The 18,023-nt window shown below is 36.7% G+C and overlaps 3 protein-coding genes across 6 annotated transcripts; all 3 read right to left on the bottom strand.

The window, feature by feature from the left end:
- Window positions 1-480: 480 nt before the first annotated feature.
- On the bottom strand, window positions 481-10,474 carry enam (enamelin; the record flags this gene model as incomplete). 2 transcript variants are annotated; one of them, XM_084402238.1, is made up of 10 exons in its annotated part: window positions 481-1,435; window positions 1,528-1,593; window positions 2,103-2,138; window positions 2,235-2,273; window positions 9,501-9,599; window positions 9,699-9,767; window positions 9,853-9,888; window positions 10,013-10,060; window positions 10,260-10,307; window positions 10,421-10,474. In XM_084402238.1, 10 exons carry the CDS (start codon window positions 10,472-10,474, stop codon window positions 1,016-1,018), a joined length of 915 nt encoding a protein of 304 aa, XP_084258364.1. In that variant the 3' UTR covers window positions 481-1,015. The 2 variants fall into 2 exon arrangements, with proteins under 2 accessions (XP_084258364.1, XP_084258365.1); XM_084402239.1 differs by lacking the exons at window positions 9,501-9,599; window positions 9,699-9,767; window positions 9,853-9,888; ... (1 more) ...; window positions 10,260-10,307; window positions 10,421-10,474 and adding exons at window positions 2,359-2,391; window positions 2,469-2,546; window positions 2,618-2,641; window positions 2,737-2,809; window positions 2,899-2,937.
- On the bottom strand, window positions 4,966-8,554 carry scpp5 (secretory calcium-binding phosphoprotein 5). Of its 3 annotated transcripts, none has more exons than XM_084402245.1 (12): window positions 8,477-8,554; window positions 8,285-8,379; window positions 8,111-8,158; window positions 7,727-7,801; window positions 6,866-6,919; window positions 6,588-6,656; window positions 6,360-6,389; window positions 6,069-6,107; window positions 5,917-5,967; window positions 5,701-5,784; window positions 5,419-5,442; window positions 4,966-5,285 (listed from the first exon to the last, which is right to left on the bottom strand). In XM_084402245.1, exons 1-11 carry the CDS (start codon window positions 8,508-8,510, stop codon window positions 5,425-5,427), a joined length of 597 nt encoding a protein of 198 aa, XP_084258371.1. In that variant the 5' UTR covers window positions 8,511-8,554; the 3' UTR covers window positions 4,966-5,285; window positions 5,419-5,424. The 3 variants fall into 3 exon arrangements, with proteins under 3 accessions (XP_084258371.1, XP_084258370.1, XP_084258372.1); XM_084402244.1 differs by having other exon boundaries at window positions 4,966-5,282; XM_084402246.1 differs by having other exon boundaries at window positions 4,966-5,282; window positions 8,445-8,510.
- Window positions 10,475-11,869: 1,395 nt separating the features above from the next.
- On the bottom strand, window positions 11,870-14,791 carry ambn (ameloblastin; the record flags this gene model as incomplete). The annotated part of the gene is made up of 6 exons (XM_084390742.1): window positions 11,870-12,397; window positions 12,757-12,795; window positions 12,879-12,923; window positions 12,998-13,138; window positions 13,662-13,706; window positions 14,543-14,791. 6 exons carry the CDS (start codon window positions 14,789-14,791, stop codon window positions 11,870-11,872), a joined length of 1,047 nt encoding a protein of 348 aa, XP_084246868.1.
- Window positions 14,792-18,023: the final 3,232 nt, after the last annotated feature.

Raw genomic sequence — 18,023 nt, 5'->3', positions numbered from 1 at the left:
GCTTAGCATAGATCATTGATTCAGACGAGTCCAGTACCATTTCTTTCAAAATGACCAAAGAGTTTCAATATTTTTCCTATTTAAAACTTGACTCTTCTGTAGTTAAACCGTGTACTAAGATCGACGGAAAATGAAAAGTTGCGATTTTCTAAGCCTATATGGCTAGGAACTACTCTCATTCCGGCGTAATAATCAAGGAACTGTGTGGCCGTACCATGGGTGCAGCAGGCGTAGTGATATGACGCAATATTGAATTTTGAAAGAAATGCTACTGGACTCGTCTGAATCAATGATCTATGCTAAGCTATGCTAAAAGTGGTACCGTCAGACCCGGAGTTCGGCTGAATGGATTCTAAAACGGTAAAACTCATCTGTTTAACTCTGGGGGAGTTGTAAGATTAGCATATTTCCGAAAAAAGTGGAGTATCCCTTTAATACTGTACAAACTGTATATTATATCCCCCTACACTAACCCTACCCCTAAACCTACGCATCACACAAAACTTTATGCATTTTTACATTTTCAAAAAAACTCAATTTATTATGTTTAGTAATAAATTTCCCTTGTGATGACCAGCCAGCGGTTCTCACAATGTAGGTTTTTACTATCCTTTTGGGGACATTTGGTCCTCACAAGTATAGCAAAACACGCCCTCACACACACACACACACACACATATAGATATATAGTCATCTGTTATAGATGTATAGATATCAGGTTAATTACATAGTTATATTTCAGTTGATAAAAGAGGCTTTTAATTGCAGTAAGACAAAATACATTTTATTTTAAGAAACTGAAAGAGAAGACATATAACAAGTAACGCTGTCTGCAGCAGTGTCGGCTCAATTCTTACAATGAGGTTATTATAAATCTGCCAGGAAACATTTTCACACAACAGGAATGTGCCACATTTTGTTCCAGCAATGTTCAGACCACAGAGATGTGGTCTTAAAGTCAGCGATGTGACTGATTGGTTAGAATCTTGGAGGGCGGGGCTTGTGATCATCTCTCTCACTGCACTGGCTGGGCAGCATCAGGAGCCTCAGCCACCAACACCTGCTCTGCACCAGCAGCAACATCAGGCCCCACCAAAGTGGTGTCAATTTCCACAGCAACTGCCGGTGCCTCGGGGATGAGGGCCGGATCAACAGTAGCAGCAGCAGCAGCGATGACTTCGGGAGCAGGTTCGATGGGAACATCCACAGCGACATCAACGGGTAGGATCTCGTTTGCGACAGCGGCGCCATCAACGGGTAGGATCTCGCTTGCGACAGCGGCATCGACAGATGAAGCGGTTCCAGCAGGTTCAGGTTCGGCTCCGGCCTCGGCTGCCTCTGCTTCTTCCGCTCCTTCGGCCTCATCTGAGTTCAGTGGAGCAGCCGGCTGGGCAGGCTGGTAGCTGTAGGGAGGGTAAAACCCACGATACAGTGGCTAGAGTAGATAAAAAAGTGGGACACAGCTCGTAAAGTACACCCTATTAATGTTTGAAATGTGTGATACAGTTTTGATAAGAGGAAACCTACTGCTCCTTCCTCATCTGAATCTCCTTGGGGTGCGGGGTTGAAAAGAGCGGGGTTGAAAAAAAAGCCCTGAAAGAAATGTTCAAAGATCAATGTCAACACAAAATAAAATATTCTCAATCACAGGCTTGTTTAATGAACCGCATTGTAGTTCTTAAAAAGTACAATTCCTAAAGGTTTTTCGTGAGGCGATCCCATAGAAGAACCATTTTGGGTTCGCCAAAGAACCTTTCAGTGAACAGTTCCTTAACAGGTTTTATGTGAAGAACTTAATCATTTAAAGAACCTTGGAAAGGTTAAATGGATGTTGAAGGTTCTTCATGGAACCATCAATGCCAATAAAGAAGTGTATTGTTACTAAATGTTACTTTACATCATAAACAGAAGCTGTGTCTCATTCCATGTTCTAGTTCCCTTTAATGTAAATTAGTAATGTAAATCTATGCACTAGCAAGGCCTTGATACACAGCTGATGTGTCACTTATCTAACATGATTTTTCTTTACGTTTATCCTCAACATCGTCTTATGACATGCCATGACTGACATCGACACAAAATAACAATAGCACATTGCTAACCTGCTGAGGTGCTTGAGGTGAAACCTGAGGCTGGGTCTGTAAAAAGAGAAATATTGTCAAAAATGTTTTCAAAAGGCTATTGTTTATTCTCAAAAACATAAAATGCGATATGATAGAATGAAAGGGGTTTACATCAACAGGCGCTGGTGCTGCGGGTGCCACAGGTGCAGCCTGTGAGGAACAGAAAATACCATCAAATCCATAAAACAGGTTCACACAGTCGTCTTTAAATGAAGTGGTTAAATGCTTAACATACAGGCAGCTGAGCGCCAGGAACGGCACCAAAACCCTGCAAATACATTGATCACGTTATGTTAATATTATGAAATGCCTCTATGTCTTTAGTATTATCAGCACTGAACTGACCTGTTGCTGCATCTGTCCTAACATTCTGTAGAGTTCCATCAACTGCAGAGCTGTGTTAGCATGATTAGTAATTGCCTGCTGCAATAGAGAAAACAGGACAATGTAGGCTGTACATTAACACCCATTGTGATCACACACAAAAGTCTTACCTCATTGCTGCCGCTGTCAGGGGCCTAAAATATGCAAAGCAAGAGGAAGATGTCAAAAATGTTTGCAATTTTGACTTTGTTATGCTGCCTTGAACTGAGATGTGGAAACAAGAACTTACAGGTGCAGCTAGCGAGGAGCCCAGCAAACACATCAACAACGCCACAGCTTTCATGATCATGATTATTTCACAGCTTATGATGCAGAAAGAAAAACAGACATATTCAATACTGCCGGTAACATATGCATGAGCTAAAACTCCTCAGAAATGGTACAAGCTTACCTCCTTTGAAAATCACAAGGATGGCTGCTTGGATCCTTGAAGTTTAAGTTGAATGAATAAGTACTGAACAAGGCTGCTATATATACTTAGCAGCTCCTGAAACAGACCAATCACCTCTCAGCAAAAATGAAATCTATTTTTTGCCTTTATTCTTAAAGCAAGGTTGGAATTACAACTGCTAATGACCCATTATGTATAATTATACACTGTGAAATTCTGCTTGGTTGCACAGTTCTTCAAAAAGACAGACAAAAACTGAAATTGTCTTCCAGACAGGAGGAGGGTCTGTCTGTGGTGTTTGATGGTGAAGTTTGCATGAGTATGACTTTCAAGGGTCCCCTTTCCAATAACAGTGGGACTTGTGGGCGCATGCCAACTTGATTGATCTAATTACAAAAGATCTTTACAACTTAATTACAGACTTAACCAATCTTTTCTTGCTGATTCATTTTGGAGATATAGGTATAAATCTTTTGGCTCCTCATTGTTGTGACCACACTGACATCTTCTATAGAGATGTTGTCTGCGTTTTTTTCCCCCCCTCAGACTGAGGTTTGAAGCATTTCAAGGGTTGATAGGCCTATGCTTTATGCTTTAGGGAATCCAGATCTAGGATGTCATCCATCTGATAAGAAAGTGAACATAAAAAGGTTTTTAGATATCCACTCAACAAGGCTCAAACAAATCAGGCAAGAGACGACATATACTCTGGCTCCCCTTCAGTCATTCTAGATAGATGTTTCCTTAGGGTCACCTGACGACTATCTTTCTAGTTGTTCAAAAGCCTACAGTTCAAACCTTTAACTCATATATTGTTTGTTTAGTGTGTATGTGTATATATATGTATTAGCTTTTGCATTATATGTATATATATCATATTCAGATAAACAGATATGGCTTCGATGTTACTTATAGAGTGAAATACTTGCAGAGTTGAGAATAAGCAAATATCATACGCAGCAACTTGGCTGTTGCTTCACATTTGAAAAAAAAGTCTTTGGGTTGTGCTGGAGGAGGCTTTACAGAGTGCGTGCCTCTTGCATTGTCAATATTAGATCTTGACCAAATAATGATGGACCTCTTGATGGAAAGTCTCCTCCAGCACATCCCAAACACTTTCAAAGAATTTAAGGTCTGGACTCAGAGGTACCAATTCATGTGTGAAAATGATTCTTCAAGCTCCCTCCCAACCATTCTTTCACAATTTGAGCCTTATGAATCTTGACATTGTCATCATGGAATATGGGCATGATGTGTTTTCCTACATGGTTAAGAAATAAAAATCTACACACTCCATCAGTTAGGGTTAGAAGAACTGTTGCCAAACATAAAACATGCTATAATAATTACTGCAATAATGATCCACTCATTGACTCTTTAAGCATTTGCTAATTTAAATCCAAACAGCGACTTTTTTTTCTTCTTCTTCTTTTGATCGGGCAGTGCATAATACACTGTATAATAATTGTATATATATAATTAGAATCGCAGAGCTAATTAAACCCTGTTATGATAATGAGCAGATAAACTCAATCTCAAAATCGTATTAAATGTTGATGCCCAATGTGCCAACATAATCTCAGAGCTAATATAAAAGAATGGATTGATTACCGGTAATTGCTAACACACTGCAGGTCGAGTTCATGTGTTCATTTCTGCATGTAGGAGACTATTAGAATTCCTTATGGCCAGACAATCTATGTGGAAAAACATACTCTCGAATTTCTCTGAATTTTGTTTGAATGAGCATTATAAATAATTCTCTAATTTGATATTCACACATCCTAAAGCTTCCTTGAGGTTGAACGTGGCCTAACAAACTCCTTGCTCTCCTAAGGTTTTAACAAGCTATTTTTTAACATGCAGTATGTTTATTATACCACACAATGTTCATGGTGTAGGTGCAAAATATTTCACTTTAACCTCGGAATCCTTTTAATGTAAAAAAAAAAAAAAAAAGTTTTGTTTAATTAATTACTAGTATGCATTAGATTTCATGTGTTATTTTGTAACAACTACCACAAAGACGGATAATAAGTACATGTTGAAAATGAGTTGTTCTTTAATCAACTTTATTAATGAAACACTACTCACAAAAGTATACATGAGAAAATATTCAGAACTGACATTTGCTTTAAGGTATCATTTTCTCACATCAGAATAAGACCAAAACAGCACATTGCTATCTGCATTCCATGCATTTACAGATCTTTAAAAAATTGTTATATGTGTAGATCATCTTCTTCATGTTCAAAAAATCAGCTCGTTTTAAATTATTATCCCAGGAAAAAAGTATTTACTAATTCTAAATAGCATTGGGGGGAGGGGGAGTTCCACACTCTTGTTGTTTGACGTTTTTCTCTCACTCAGCTTCAAAGATGTGCCTGCTGGGATAATAAATGAAATGATAAATAAGAATGAAAGAGTGATGTCAAGCAATGTTGAAACACTATTAAAACTATTGCGATTCAAAATTAGGATGAATGAATCATATTCAGATACACATAAGCAGAATCTCACCAGTCTTCATGGCTTGTTAGACACCTGAAAGAAAGTATAGATAATTAACAAGAGTGCGGTGCACACAATCTGCTGTTTTCTGCAAAACTGCTGCTGACATATACGCGATTCGCAAGTTTCCATTTTGGTTAAAAGCATACTGGCTAAATGCAGCACTGAAGGGGTAATTATGTTGTCAAATCAGAGCTTTACTGAGGGTTGTGATTTTTGCTTCTCACACATATGCATTTAAACACACACACACACACACACACACACACACACACACACACACAGACAGACCTGTCCTGTCTGAGCCTGCTGCTCCGGCTGGGTTTGCTGCTGAGGATCTTGGGCTGGTGGAGGACCATCCTGGAATGGTGGGTTCTGTGTAGAAATGCAATAAAAGCCCACAGTGTTTCCAGATTCAAGTGTTTCAGCAAATTCCAATAACAGTGCAAGTGATGATTGTATTGATTAATTATGAAACCAAAGAGGTTCAAAGCCTTTTTTTCTCACCATGGGTGGCTGTTGAGGAACTGTCTGTGGCATGAATTCAAAGGGGAAGATCTATACATTGACAAACATATATAAAAATAAGTAAAATGGGTTTAATATATATGGGTATAGGTAATAATGTCAAAATGTTTAAGCATTTTAAAGTTATTTACATTTGGAAGTTGAGGTATCAGGGGAACATTTGGTTGGTCCTGAAATGTAGACAACAAGTCACCTTTATTTATATAGCGCTTTTTATAATATAAACAGGAAAATGATTAAATGATGGAAACAACTAGTACTCCCAGAAAGAAGTAAGATTTGTAAGGCTCAGCTATTTACGGGATGAGAAAACAACAGATATAATCCATTTCAACTTCAAAATTTCACATTTAACTCAATATGTTACTTGCCGCTTCTTTGTAATTATTTGAGAAATGTACTAGTTTCAAAGTAAATCCTACCTGGCGCTGACTGAAGTCATAGGGGTAAAACTTCAATAAGGAGAAAGAAAAACAAAATCACCATTGAGTTCATTGCATCAGATAGGATGTGCAAGCAATGATGTTGAGGCATTAGAAGAAGATATAAAAGCAACACTGTGCTGGATTGACTTTCTACAGCATATATGTAAAAATTTCTATTAAAGTCAGAGCAAGTGCTGAAATTAGCCTTCGGATCTGTTCACTCACGATTTCCACGCTTTTTCTGCCCGGAACCTTGGGGAGAGAGTACTTGATGAACGCTTGTGTAGGGAATGACTGAAAGCAGAAAGAGAGAGCCATGCCACAGCGTGAATGGTAGAAATTATGTTCTAGTCTTTTGGTATACACACATGAGGTATATATATATTGATTCAACTGATTGAGATGAGGGTTTACATCTCAAAAAGGCAACTAACAAAGAAGCTGTGTGTAGTATGTTGGAGAAACAAGCTAGCCTTGCAGATAGCAAACCTTTACACACTCACCGATTTGCCCGCTGCGCCCCCTGCTGGATTAGTAGGGAAGCTCGGTGGGAAAATCTATTTAAAAAAATAAATAAAAAGTATTATTATACATATTTTTTTCATGTAATCTAAAACGTGCTTCATGTGGTACTATCTTAAAACAGAAATGTGAAAAACAAATATTATTTAATTTGACTGAATAAAACTGTAAAACTGAACTGAACACTGTAAAAAAGCATTTGATCATGTGTTTTTACATGTGTTTTTACATTGATTCAACTCATCAAGATAAGTTAAGCAATTTTCAAATGTATAAGTTATACAAGATTCAACTAATTTCTTGAATCAGTTTGCTGTAATTTAAGTTTAAATGACTTAACCATACAAGGTGATTGTATTTAAAACAGTTAATACACAAGGCTACACTAACTTAATAAAAGCAATTGTTAAGGTTTAGACCACATAGACATTTGATTTTGTTTTCTAGAAATTAAATTAAATTAAATTAAATTAAATGTAAAGTTTATAGTTTATAATATTTCTTACAAGAAAATACTATTGCAGTCTTTTGACTTCAGAATTTCATGTTTATTTCACTGTTACTTGCCATTTCCAAAGTATTTATGACATTTTTATAAGATTGTTCTTAGTGAAAATTGTCTCAAATTAAATGCTAAACTATTTTTTTCAGTGCATTAGGTTACACTAACCTAATGAAAGTCATTTTAAGGGTTAGATCAGGTACACTAACCTAATAAAAGTAATTATTTGATCAGGCAGAAATAAATCAAAAAGCAAATGTTTACATGGTTTCTTGGTTCAACTTTGAATTGCTATATTTAAGGTGTTTACAAACAGAAAAAATAAAAAAATAGCTCATACGATTTCCATGCTGATTGGAGCGTTCAGACCAGGATGTTGCTGTGATGGCATTCCCTGAAAGCCACCATTATTCCCCTAAGAAAATAAAAGGAGTTCAAATTTACTGTAGTGGATGCCCAAAAAAAAACCCGTTTAGTTCCGTTATAATTATTATGTTCAAAACGTGTTCTGCAGCAACCTCAGGATAGTCAGTTAAACCTATATATCATATAAACACATGTCATGGAGTAGCATGTCATCATACACTGTAATATTACAGAGCTATTTTCATCATAAAACTGGGTGCAATATGTTGATTATGGTTAAAGCAAGAGATTCCAAAGACTTTTATGCCATTTTTGGATACGGAAAAGTCAAGAATGTTCATGTTGTGGTGAGCCCCACCTGCCTCGGGCTGCCATAATGAGGGAGATAATTGAAAAACGGTGAAAGCTAGAGAGAGACATAAACACACACGCACAAAAAAAGGATCAGTTTCAGAATCTGGGCGACCCAAACACATAAAACAAGCCTTCATGAGTACAAAGACATTCCTTTAAAAAGGTTTGATGTACTTACTGGTGCTGCGGATACTGCACCCGCCAGAAGAAGACACAGGAAAGATGTCCACATGTTTAAGGAATCACCAGCCTTACTCAAGCAAAAAATGTGACCTAAGACAGACAACACCAATGAGTGTGCTATTTCTGAACAATATCATAGAAAGAGAAGCACTTACAGTGTACGGAAATGGTCAACCAGCTTTCTCACCTTGGTTGCAGGTAGAGTTATAGCTCTGGGACATGAGTTTTCTTGCTTTTATTTGCTCTCTGGCTTAGCTCTTAACCAATCCCTCTCAGGCTAGACTTTATTATGACCTCACATACGGAGAAAGATGGTTATTGAGAAAATGACCTGTAGTCAGACTTTGTCTGCCTTTCTGTCAGCTATTATTATAATGATAACAGTTGAGGAAACTGCTGATATCACCAGCCTATATTTTTGAAGCTACAAAATATCGAAAATAGGAACTTTGTGTACAAACTTAGTGATGTTTAATTGCAGCAAGAGAACTGTCTGAACAACAATGTCAGGTTCTGAAGAGCTTTCTTGGGATGATATTTATTTTCAGCCAAACTAGGAATTGTTATGTATGAATAAACAATCTAAAAAAAAACTTTTCAACATAAATGCTAATAATAACACACACGAGGAGACAAAGTATTGATTGTATGCTTTATTTTAAATCAAGATTTAAAAACATGTTTGCAAAAAAAAAAAAAAAAAAAAAGCTTATGACTGTATGGCTCTCAAGCATCAAGCCACTGAAAAAAAAGCACCATTTGATGGGTCATCATTTTTTCTAAAGCAGGAAAGCATTTATGCAGTCACTCTGCAAAACACGAGCAGCTTCTTTGTCGTTCAGGAATTGGTGGTCAGCTTATACTTTCATCTGTGAGGAAAAGAAAAGACGGAGGCTTTAGAAATGTGTTGCATTGCAGGTTTCTATTCTGTAATCTATTATAATAATTAAATAAGAATAATATGATGTTATTGATGTGAAGTTTTTCTCTATTTAAAATGTCAGTCGCTAACCAGTGTACAATGTTGCATATTCCATTGCAAAAGCGTTATGATTGATATATTGGTTATAATTATTACTTAACCATTAGTCATCATTTTCATCATCATCATCCTTTGGAACAGGAGCCTAAAAAAGTACAACAAATTATATACAGCCTCATATTTATGTGATATTATTAAATATATCACAGTTTTTTAGGTTGGTCTGTACTGGGGCAGCAGGAGCAACTGGGACAGCCGGGACAGCCGGGACAGCTGGGACAGCAGGGACAGCAGGGACACCAGGTTGAGGAAAGCCGAAGGGGTACAGCTAGAAAACAGAGGGAAATGAATGAACTTCTACATGGTTGACGAGAAATGGAGGATTTCATGTAGCAGTAGGGAAATAAAAAAATGCAGATACACGTACAACTTCAATACTTTCTTTGCCTGCGGGCTGGGGAATCTCATGTTTAATGAAGCCACGGATAGGTTGACCCTGTGAAGAATAAGAAAAACTAATCGCATGCTCAACTAGCAGAAGATAATGAATACTCTGCGAAAAGAAATTAAACCCAACTTACAGAACCTCCAGCTGCAGCCTGTTGAGCTGCCAGAAGCTGAAAAAAAGAATGATAATATAATATAATAATTCGATTTTTAATGTAACATTTTATATTTATATATGAAAATGTACATCTACAATATTAATATAAAATAAGTAATAGTAATTTCCACACTTACAATCTCTATTTCAGAAGGTCTAGCTGCAGCGGCGGCCGCAGGAAGAGCCTGTAGATCACCATACACACTTGTTATACAATAATGTACTATACTCCTATATTCCCATATTCCTTGAGTCATTTTGTTGAAATAGGGGTGAATCCAGATTGATTGGGAGACATTTGCCATTGAAATGACTGGGGAAAGTGTCCCAATCAACCTGAATTCACCCTTCCATGTATTAATTTCATGTTTGGACTAAACTAACCTGTGGAGCTATGACAGGTTTGTACTCTAGCTCATAATACATCAGTTGCTGTGGGTCAAAGAACAGGAGAGTTAAGGCTAGTATCACAATGTTCGCATCCCACATTCTCTTGTCATAGTTGGCTCATGGATAAATACATAAGAGTAAAATCGATCACGTACCGGAGCGCAGTAGGCCACACCGATGACAAATGCCAGCAAAATGAGGGATCTCATGTTGAAAGATGATGTCTGAAATATGACATGCAAAGATATAGTTTCATTGTTTTCTATCTTCTACGTAACCTTCTGCAACAGGAAAGTAGATCAACCTTCAGCCCCAAAATTGTTTGTTGAATTAATGGTATACCTTACCTTCGTTTGAGACTCTTGATTGTGATCAGGATTGAGGAGGAGGATTTTGTGATACTGCTCTCTAGATCTACTCCTTATATTCTCTTTGAAAACAAAAGGCCCATAGCATCAGCATCTGATTGGCTTTGGTGACCAGCCAAGTTCCTTTATAGAGGGCAAAAATGTGCATTCAAAGCAAATATACATCTTTGCTTATCTCAAAGCAAAATTTTGGCTGAGATTGTAATTATTTGGCATGATATAGTATAGTACAAATAAATCAAACGCAACTGGAAAATACATTTATGGCACTTGAGATGAAATCATAAAAGCTCTCTGACAGCAATGTTCACACTTGTTCAAACTGTAGGAACCTTCTGCCTGACTGAGGACACTGCTAGGAAATATAATCCTAGTATTAATATAAATAATATTATAAATAATAATCGACCATAAGACACTGTACCTAAGCAATATTTGAAATAATTTTCTGTTGAATTTAATTGGTTATTGCAATACATATATTGTGTGGAAAGAACCTATTTTCTGTTTCATTCTGGATTTACATTTCATATTACATTGGGAAACTGCAGTGAAAGTCAATAATTTGACTGTTGACTTTCATGTAAAGGTTAAAAAACAATTGGCTATGAAATTATTTGAAAAGATACAAAATATTCCACTAATGTTTGTATTATGTAATTTTTTTCCAGGTACTGTATAAAAGTAAAACATATATATATATAATAATTTATTGTCCCTTACCAGTAGGCGATTCTGTTTTTCTGATGGCATTTTAAGAACTTTCAGAAATGCTCTGCACTTTAATTATATAGTTTAAAAAAAATTTTATTCACTCATATTGTGATTCTGTGGGAATGTGCACATTTTTCCATTTCTATTAACACAGCTGACACTTGATGACAGATGTACTGTATGCAACACAGAAGGAGCCTCAGGCTGTAATTAACTTTGTATTTAATCATATGTCTAGTATATATGTTGAGGACCACACACAAAGTTCACAGTACAAAAGTCAGAAATAATTTTTCATTTTATCTTTTCGTCCGCAACAAAGTCAAAACTTTAGTTCATACTGGGAAGAATAAAAGATAAAGAAATTGTAATAAGTAAACAAAGTACAGTTTTATAACTGCTATGAAAAATATATATTAAAAAAACTTCCATTATGCTGCCTTAACCCATATATAAACCATAAGCATAATACAAAATGCATATTAAAATAAATCTTGCAGTAAAGATATGCAAAGATTTCTCTTAGGGGTACAAATCAGGGTTGGTCTTGACAGTATCGGAAAGCAGTGGTGGGGACGCTGGAACAAGAGCTTCTTCTGGTGTTGGGAATATAGTGGGAACTAGATTGGGATCACTGTACTGGGGATCGGATTGTACAGTGGGCAAGACAGCCGGAACGAAAGTCCCTTGACCAGAAGACAAAGGTCCAGTGTTGGTTAAGGGGTTTTCAGCAGATTGGACATGATCACACGGCACTCGCTCACGGTCCTGCTTGCTAGCAATCCTACTAGGCAGCGCTCCATTATTTGTATGGGATCCACCAGTAGCAGGTATGGCATCCCCACTGGGTGGTACAGCTACAGCGCTAGGTGGCTGGACCTCAGAATTGGTCGAGAAGGTCATTCCACCGACAGGGTAGGTGTTGATGTGGAAGGAACTGGCTGGTCTTAAAGGGTTAACAGGTACAACAGGTTGTGGTCCAGCTACAGGAAACACATTGTCCCTAAACGCAGGCATGTGCATGTCAACACGGCCCAGTCGTCCCATGTTCTGTGTGTGACAGAAATTTGGACAGAGATTTAGGCGAAATGTTTATTTATAAAAAATTAAAATAAAAACTTTTCAAAGATACAGTGGTGTCGGATCTTTTTTACACTTCTGAGCTTAATTTTGTAGGATTTAGAAAATATGAATAGAAGTTAAGAGAAGAAAAATATCAAAATTGGCACTATTAGGTCACAATTAAATAAGCAAATTTGTGACATTCATATATGAATCCCAAAAAATGGGAACAGGCTAAATACTTTTTTTTTTTTTTATGATGATAATATATTTTGTACTAAAAATTAGAATAGAAAAAATTAATAAAATAAAGAAGCATCTTCACTAATGGTCTCAGACTTTTTTACCTGAAGTTCCTCGGAGCTCAATCCACCATATGGTCCAGCCTTTAAAAAGCATTCACAAAAGGAATTACCCCCCAATAACATATTTAGAGAATAAATATTCAAATATATAACGATTCATTCACCATTCGTTGTTGAGTCTGTGGAACCATGTAAAGAAATTGTTGAACCTGTGGAAAAACACATGATATAAGAATATTGAAAACACTAGATTTGCTTGAGTCCAAAATGTTTGCATTGATACCTGTTGTTGCTGAGGCTGGTTTGGATGCATTTGGTGCTTGTGTTGTTTGTTTTGTGCCATTAATGGTTGTGAAGCTGTAACTGCATTAGCAGGATATTGTTGAGACGTTGCGTGCTGGAAAACAGGCACTCCATAGGAGAACTGATGATGGAAAGAACTAATTGTAAAAGTTCTGACTTAGGTGATTGACAAGTAAGCAAAAGGACAATAGTTAGAAGTGGATTCTGGGACAAATGAGCTTCAATCAAGAGTGAATGAACTCAATGACTCCTCTTAGGATTGTTGGATGCTGAACTGACAAATTTCTGACAGAGATTTTATTTGTGTGCACACATTTTACTGACACACGAGGCAATATATTACATCAACCTTCTTTGTTTGGACACATCAAGTGCATCAGGTTTCCACAATAAATCAAAACTCCTCAGACGTGGAGATGGGAAGATTTCCTCCAGCGAAATATTTTTGATAATATACCAAAGTGTCTAAACATAAAGGCTTGCTTGAGGGTTACATAGCTATCATTAATTAAGTTTGGGTTTGGACCTCGTATCAGAATAAACCTGCTGAACCCAGACAGTCTCTTAGCTCTTCCTGTGGTGTAGTTTTGATGACTACAAACAAAACCACACATATTTCTAATATTATATGGAAACACTCTTACTGTTGGGTTCCTGGATTGTGGTCCAAGAATGGGATAGTAGAAAAACTGAAAAATACAGGGAGAGAAATGTATTAGGTATTTTAATACATGTATTTTTAGAATTTAATCAATTCTAAAAGCCTTTTTAATATTTTTAAATAGTATTATTTTAAATAATAATATTAATTATATCATTTTGTTTAAAAAGTTGATTACACTTTATTTCGATAGTCTGCTAACTACAAGTAATTACATGTCAACTAACTATCGTTAGAGTTTTAGTTGACTGTTAGGTTAGGGTTAGGGTTAAATTTATGGTTAGTAGAGTAAGACATACTTGCAAAGTTACTAATAGTCAGTAAAATGTCTATTGGGGAGCATCAAAATAAAGTGCTGTCAGATATTAAGCAGACAGTCTACAAATACTCTAATGACTCGTAGTTGACATGCAGTTGCAAAGTTACTTACAGTAGAATGTCTAATGTGGACTATTGAAATAAAGTGTTACCAAAAATTTATTTGTGGACTGTTTTATTAAAGGGATAGTTCACCCAAAAATTCTGTCATCATTTACTCACCCTCAAGTTGTTCCAAATCTGTATGAGTTTCTTTGTTCTGCTGAACACAAAGGAAGATATTTGGAAGAATGTTTGTAATCAACAGATCTCGGTCCCCATTGACTTCCATAGTAGGAAAAAATGTATACTATGGTAGTCAATGGGGACCGAGATCTGTTTGGTTACAAACATTCTTCCAAATATCTTCTTTAGTGTTCAGCAGAACAAAGAAACTCATACAGATTTGGAACAACTTGAGGGTGAGTAAATGATGACAGAATTTTCATTTTTGGGTGAACTATCCCTTTAAGGTAAGAAATGAGTGAATTCAAATAAGTTTCTTACCTGCGGTTGCTGGGGATGAGGATAGGGAAAGTATTGAATGTGAGCTGGAAGTTGACCGAGACCTCTACTGGGGTTGGGTGGAGAGGCCCATGGATTGGTCAGAGTGGCCAGCTGTTGCTGAGGACCAGAGGGCACTCTGGGAGATTTAGGCTGAAACTGCTGTGGCACATGATGGGCTTGTACCAGTACCTCAGACCCAGACGGTGGAGACCTTATCACTGGGGCTCCTTGTGCTGGCATATGTCCCATTGGGACTTTTTGGGGAGCATTTGGGGAGATCTATGAAAATGTCAATTGAATAACATAAGTATAACATAATCAAGTAAACAAGCAACAATAAATGATGCCATTTCACCATTAACTGCACCTCAGATTAGTAATGCTGTAGTGAATTCACACAGAGAAGTAAAGGACATTTGTGAATTTGCATTCTTATGATGTATGATTTCTACAATACAACCATGGTACGTATCGGTAACACTTTATTTTGGTGGTCCCCTTTAGACATTCTGTTGACTATAAATAACACTGCATGTACATGTCAACTAACTCTCATTAGAGTATTAGTAGACCGTCTTCTTAATATCTGCTGACTAGAAATAACTTAGCAAGTACATGTCAACTTATTCTACTAACCCTAACCCTACCCCCAACAGTCTCCTATAATGAGAGTTAGAATTTATTTATAGTGAAAAGAATGTCTAAAGGGGAACATTAAAAAAAAATAACCCAAGTGGTATCTGGATGAAAAGAGATGACTGTAATGACTCACCGGAACTCCAAATGTTCCAGCTAGAAAACACGTGAGCAACGCTATAAGCCTCATTTGTGTCATACCTAAAGATACACACAGTAAATACATGTGCACTATATAACTTGAAAAATGATAAATTAGTTGCTAATATTGCATGGACAGATAAAAAAACAAATACTCACTTTAAAATCCTTTGATCACAACGAAAGAATGCAAGTGGAGAAGGGTGTACTTAAACAGTGTCCATTCCTCAAGCAACCAATCAGCTCTGGAAATGGGCTCTGACCTCAGACAATATTGAACCTCAGACCATAATTAAATTGTACAATCTAGGGAACACTTAGTGTCTAAATGAATCATCAAATCAACCCATTTGAAATGTTAGACATATCCAGACGAGTCTGTGTGATTTGATATATTGGTTCAGTTTTATAGTAGTAAAAGTCTACAAATAAAAGATAAATATGATCATAAATCTAGGTGTGTTTGTGGTAGTCTGTAAGTGAATGCCATACATTTATTCTCACAGCAAGCACATTTTAGAGTAGAAACAGGATGGCGTGTCAGAATAAAGAAGACATCTGGTTTATTTCAATAAATCAAGATGTTGTGTTCCCCCACACCAGAAGAGTTTGTCTCATCCGAGGTCGCTTCTCACTGATTTCGTCTTCACAATGTTGATTAAAACGAAACCACAGCTACCTTCTGAAAAGCCACTTTGGTTCAGGTAATGACAGTATAATTCTGTCATCCCCACAGTAAGAACTATACTAATTTCACAATGTGGTGAGATAACTGTTATTATTAAGTTGGGTTCAGACCAAATAGAAATGCAGACACAGACAGCAGTTTTAATGGTAAAACCAAGAATTCCCTAAACATGACTGGATATGCAAACAACAAGTCATGGTATCACAGGTAAGATGCATTTGAAGACATTTCCTCTTAATGTAGACTGTGTTTAATAAGTGTGTAGTGACTCAGGAGTCATACTGTCCCACCCAAAACAATCTCAAAATCTCAAAATTACACATCCACATCTTTCTCTGTTGACACTTGCACCACACCTATACTGCAGTGCATAATGCCTCAGAGTTGCGTGCATTGACCTTTACATTAAACAACACTACCAATTTATAATCTAAAATGACAGACTGTTCATTCAGAAATTATTTTCACTTCACTATTTTGAGTGACTATATGCTTAATATTAGCATTTGGTCACAGAGCTTGGCCAGCAAGTTGTTGGATATTTAAAATTCGATTGACTACAAAGATCCGAAATATGACGTACAAGACCATATCAAGTGTGTTCTGTATAGTAGTACTTCACGAGTTTGTGTGCCAATTTAATATTAAAGTACACGGTTACCCCCCGCTATGAGGGGCTTGTAGAGGATTTTCTACTCAAGCTCGAGCATTTTGATGATAACTTCACATAGAACTCAAATTTCTCTATAGCAGGGTTTACCAACCAACGTTTAATGTATAATTAAATAAATGAGGGAAATTGTTTTATTTTACAGTTTATTTCTAAAAAACAACCAAATAACATGTTAAACAGATTCACTCTTTTTATTGAAAGCTTACTGAAATGTCAAGGGTACTTTACAAAACAACCCCTGCTCTACTTTCCACCATCTCCACGAATGGTGGTGGGGATGACTGGGGGACTGGGTGTGGGTGCTGGTGCAGGGGCCGGAGCCGGGGCCGGGGCAGGGGCTGGGGAAGGGACTGGACGAGGCAGCAGCAGGGGCCACTGAAATTGCCACAGTGGGAACAGAGGTCCGGGTCGAACCGGCCTCACATGATAATAATGACCTCCAGGAAAATAGGGCCAATAGATCCTCTAGAGCAAAGACAGTTTAAACAGACAAGCAGAACATGTGCATATGAGGCATTTTGTTCAGCTTCAGGAGAAAATTACATATTTATTATAACTGGGATCATTGGGAGTTTACCTCATCACTGCCAGAGGAGCTCCAAGGCTTATAACGCTGGCAAAGCTGGAAGGAATTTTTATATGACATGAGTTCATGGTATTATAATAATTGTTATTTCATACATTGAATGTTGTTTGATTCAGGTCTACAGGCTTAAATGAGCCGGGCTGCTCAGTTACATCATACTAGTACAATAATAAGTGATATAAAGAGAGTAAAAACATCATTCAAAAACAAAATTTACTTACAGCTCCAGAGGAAATGAGCCACAGGACAGTCAATAATATGAGACTCTTCATTTTGGGATGGCACGTTTTTTTTTTAAACCTTATTTAGAAAAGAAATTCCTAACAGATCTGAAATCGTAGTTATCTCAATAATGATGGCAATTCAGTACAACTGATATTAAATAGAGAAAGCATTTTAACTAGGACAGATAAATGTAATACATGTAAAGATATTAAATAAATAAACTAAATGTAAAGACTGCAACTAATTCTACACACAAGTACCATAGTTTGCCACATAGAGTCACTCATGAGTAGAAGAGAGGAGGTTCAGTCAGATAATAAATCTTTTTTTTTTTTTCACAAAAACTTTAATGTTTAAAATGTATGATAAATGAAGAGAATTTTTTTCAATTATTAAAAAATATTTCAATCTCCAAATTCCAACATCAAATTTTCCTAATAGCTGTAGTTTAAACAACCCTTTAAAACCACACTAGCATGAAGTACGTTCACACAACAGTAAACTATATAATGAAAACAAGTATTTGCAATTT

Source organism: Rutilus rutilus (assembly GCF_951802725.1).
Source record: "Rutilus rutilus genome assembly, chromosome: 2".
In the NCBI taxonomy this organism is placed as follows: domain Eukaryota; kingdom Metazoa; phylum Chordata; class Actinopteri; order Cypriniformes; family Leuciscidae; genus Rutilus; species Rutilus rutilus.
The sequence above is the reverse complement of the archived record's forward strand: the minus strand, read 5'-3'. Positions and strand labels throughout refer to the sequence as shown.

Bases quoted from the DNA above. Each gene is read 5' to 3' on its own strand.
- scpp5 (XM_084402245.1), bottom strand. From the start codon at position 8,510: ATGTCCCAGAGCTATAACTCTACCTGCAACCAAG. The intron at 8,159-8,284 runs GTAAGTACATCA...GTCTCTCTCTAG, and splicing joins GTGCAGTATCCGCAGCACCA to CTTTCACCGTTTTTCAATTA. The intron at 5,968-6,068 runs GTAAATAACTTT...GTCAATGTATAG, and splicing joins TGATACCTCAACTTCCAAAT to ATCTTCCCCTTTGAATTCAT.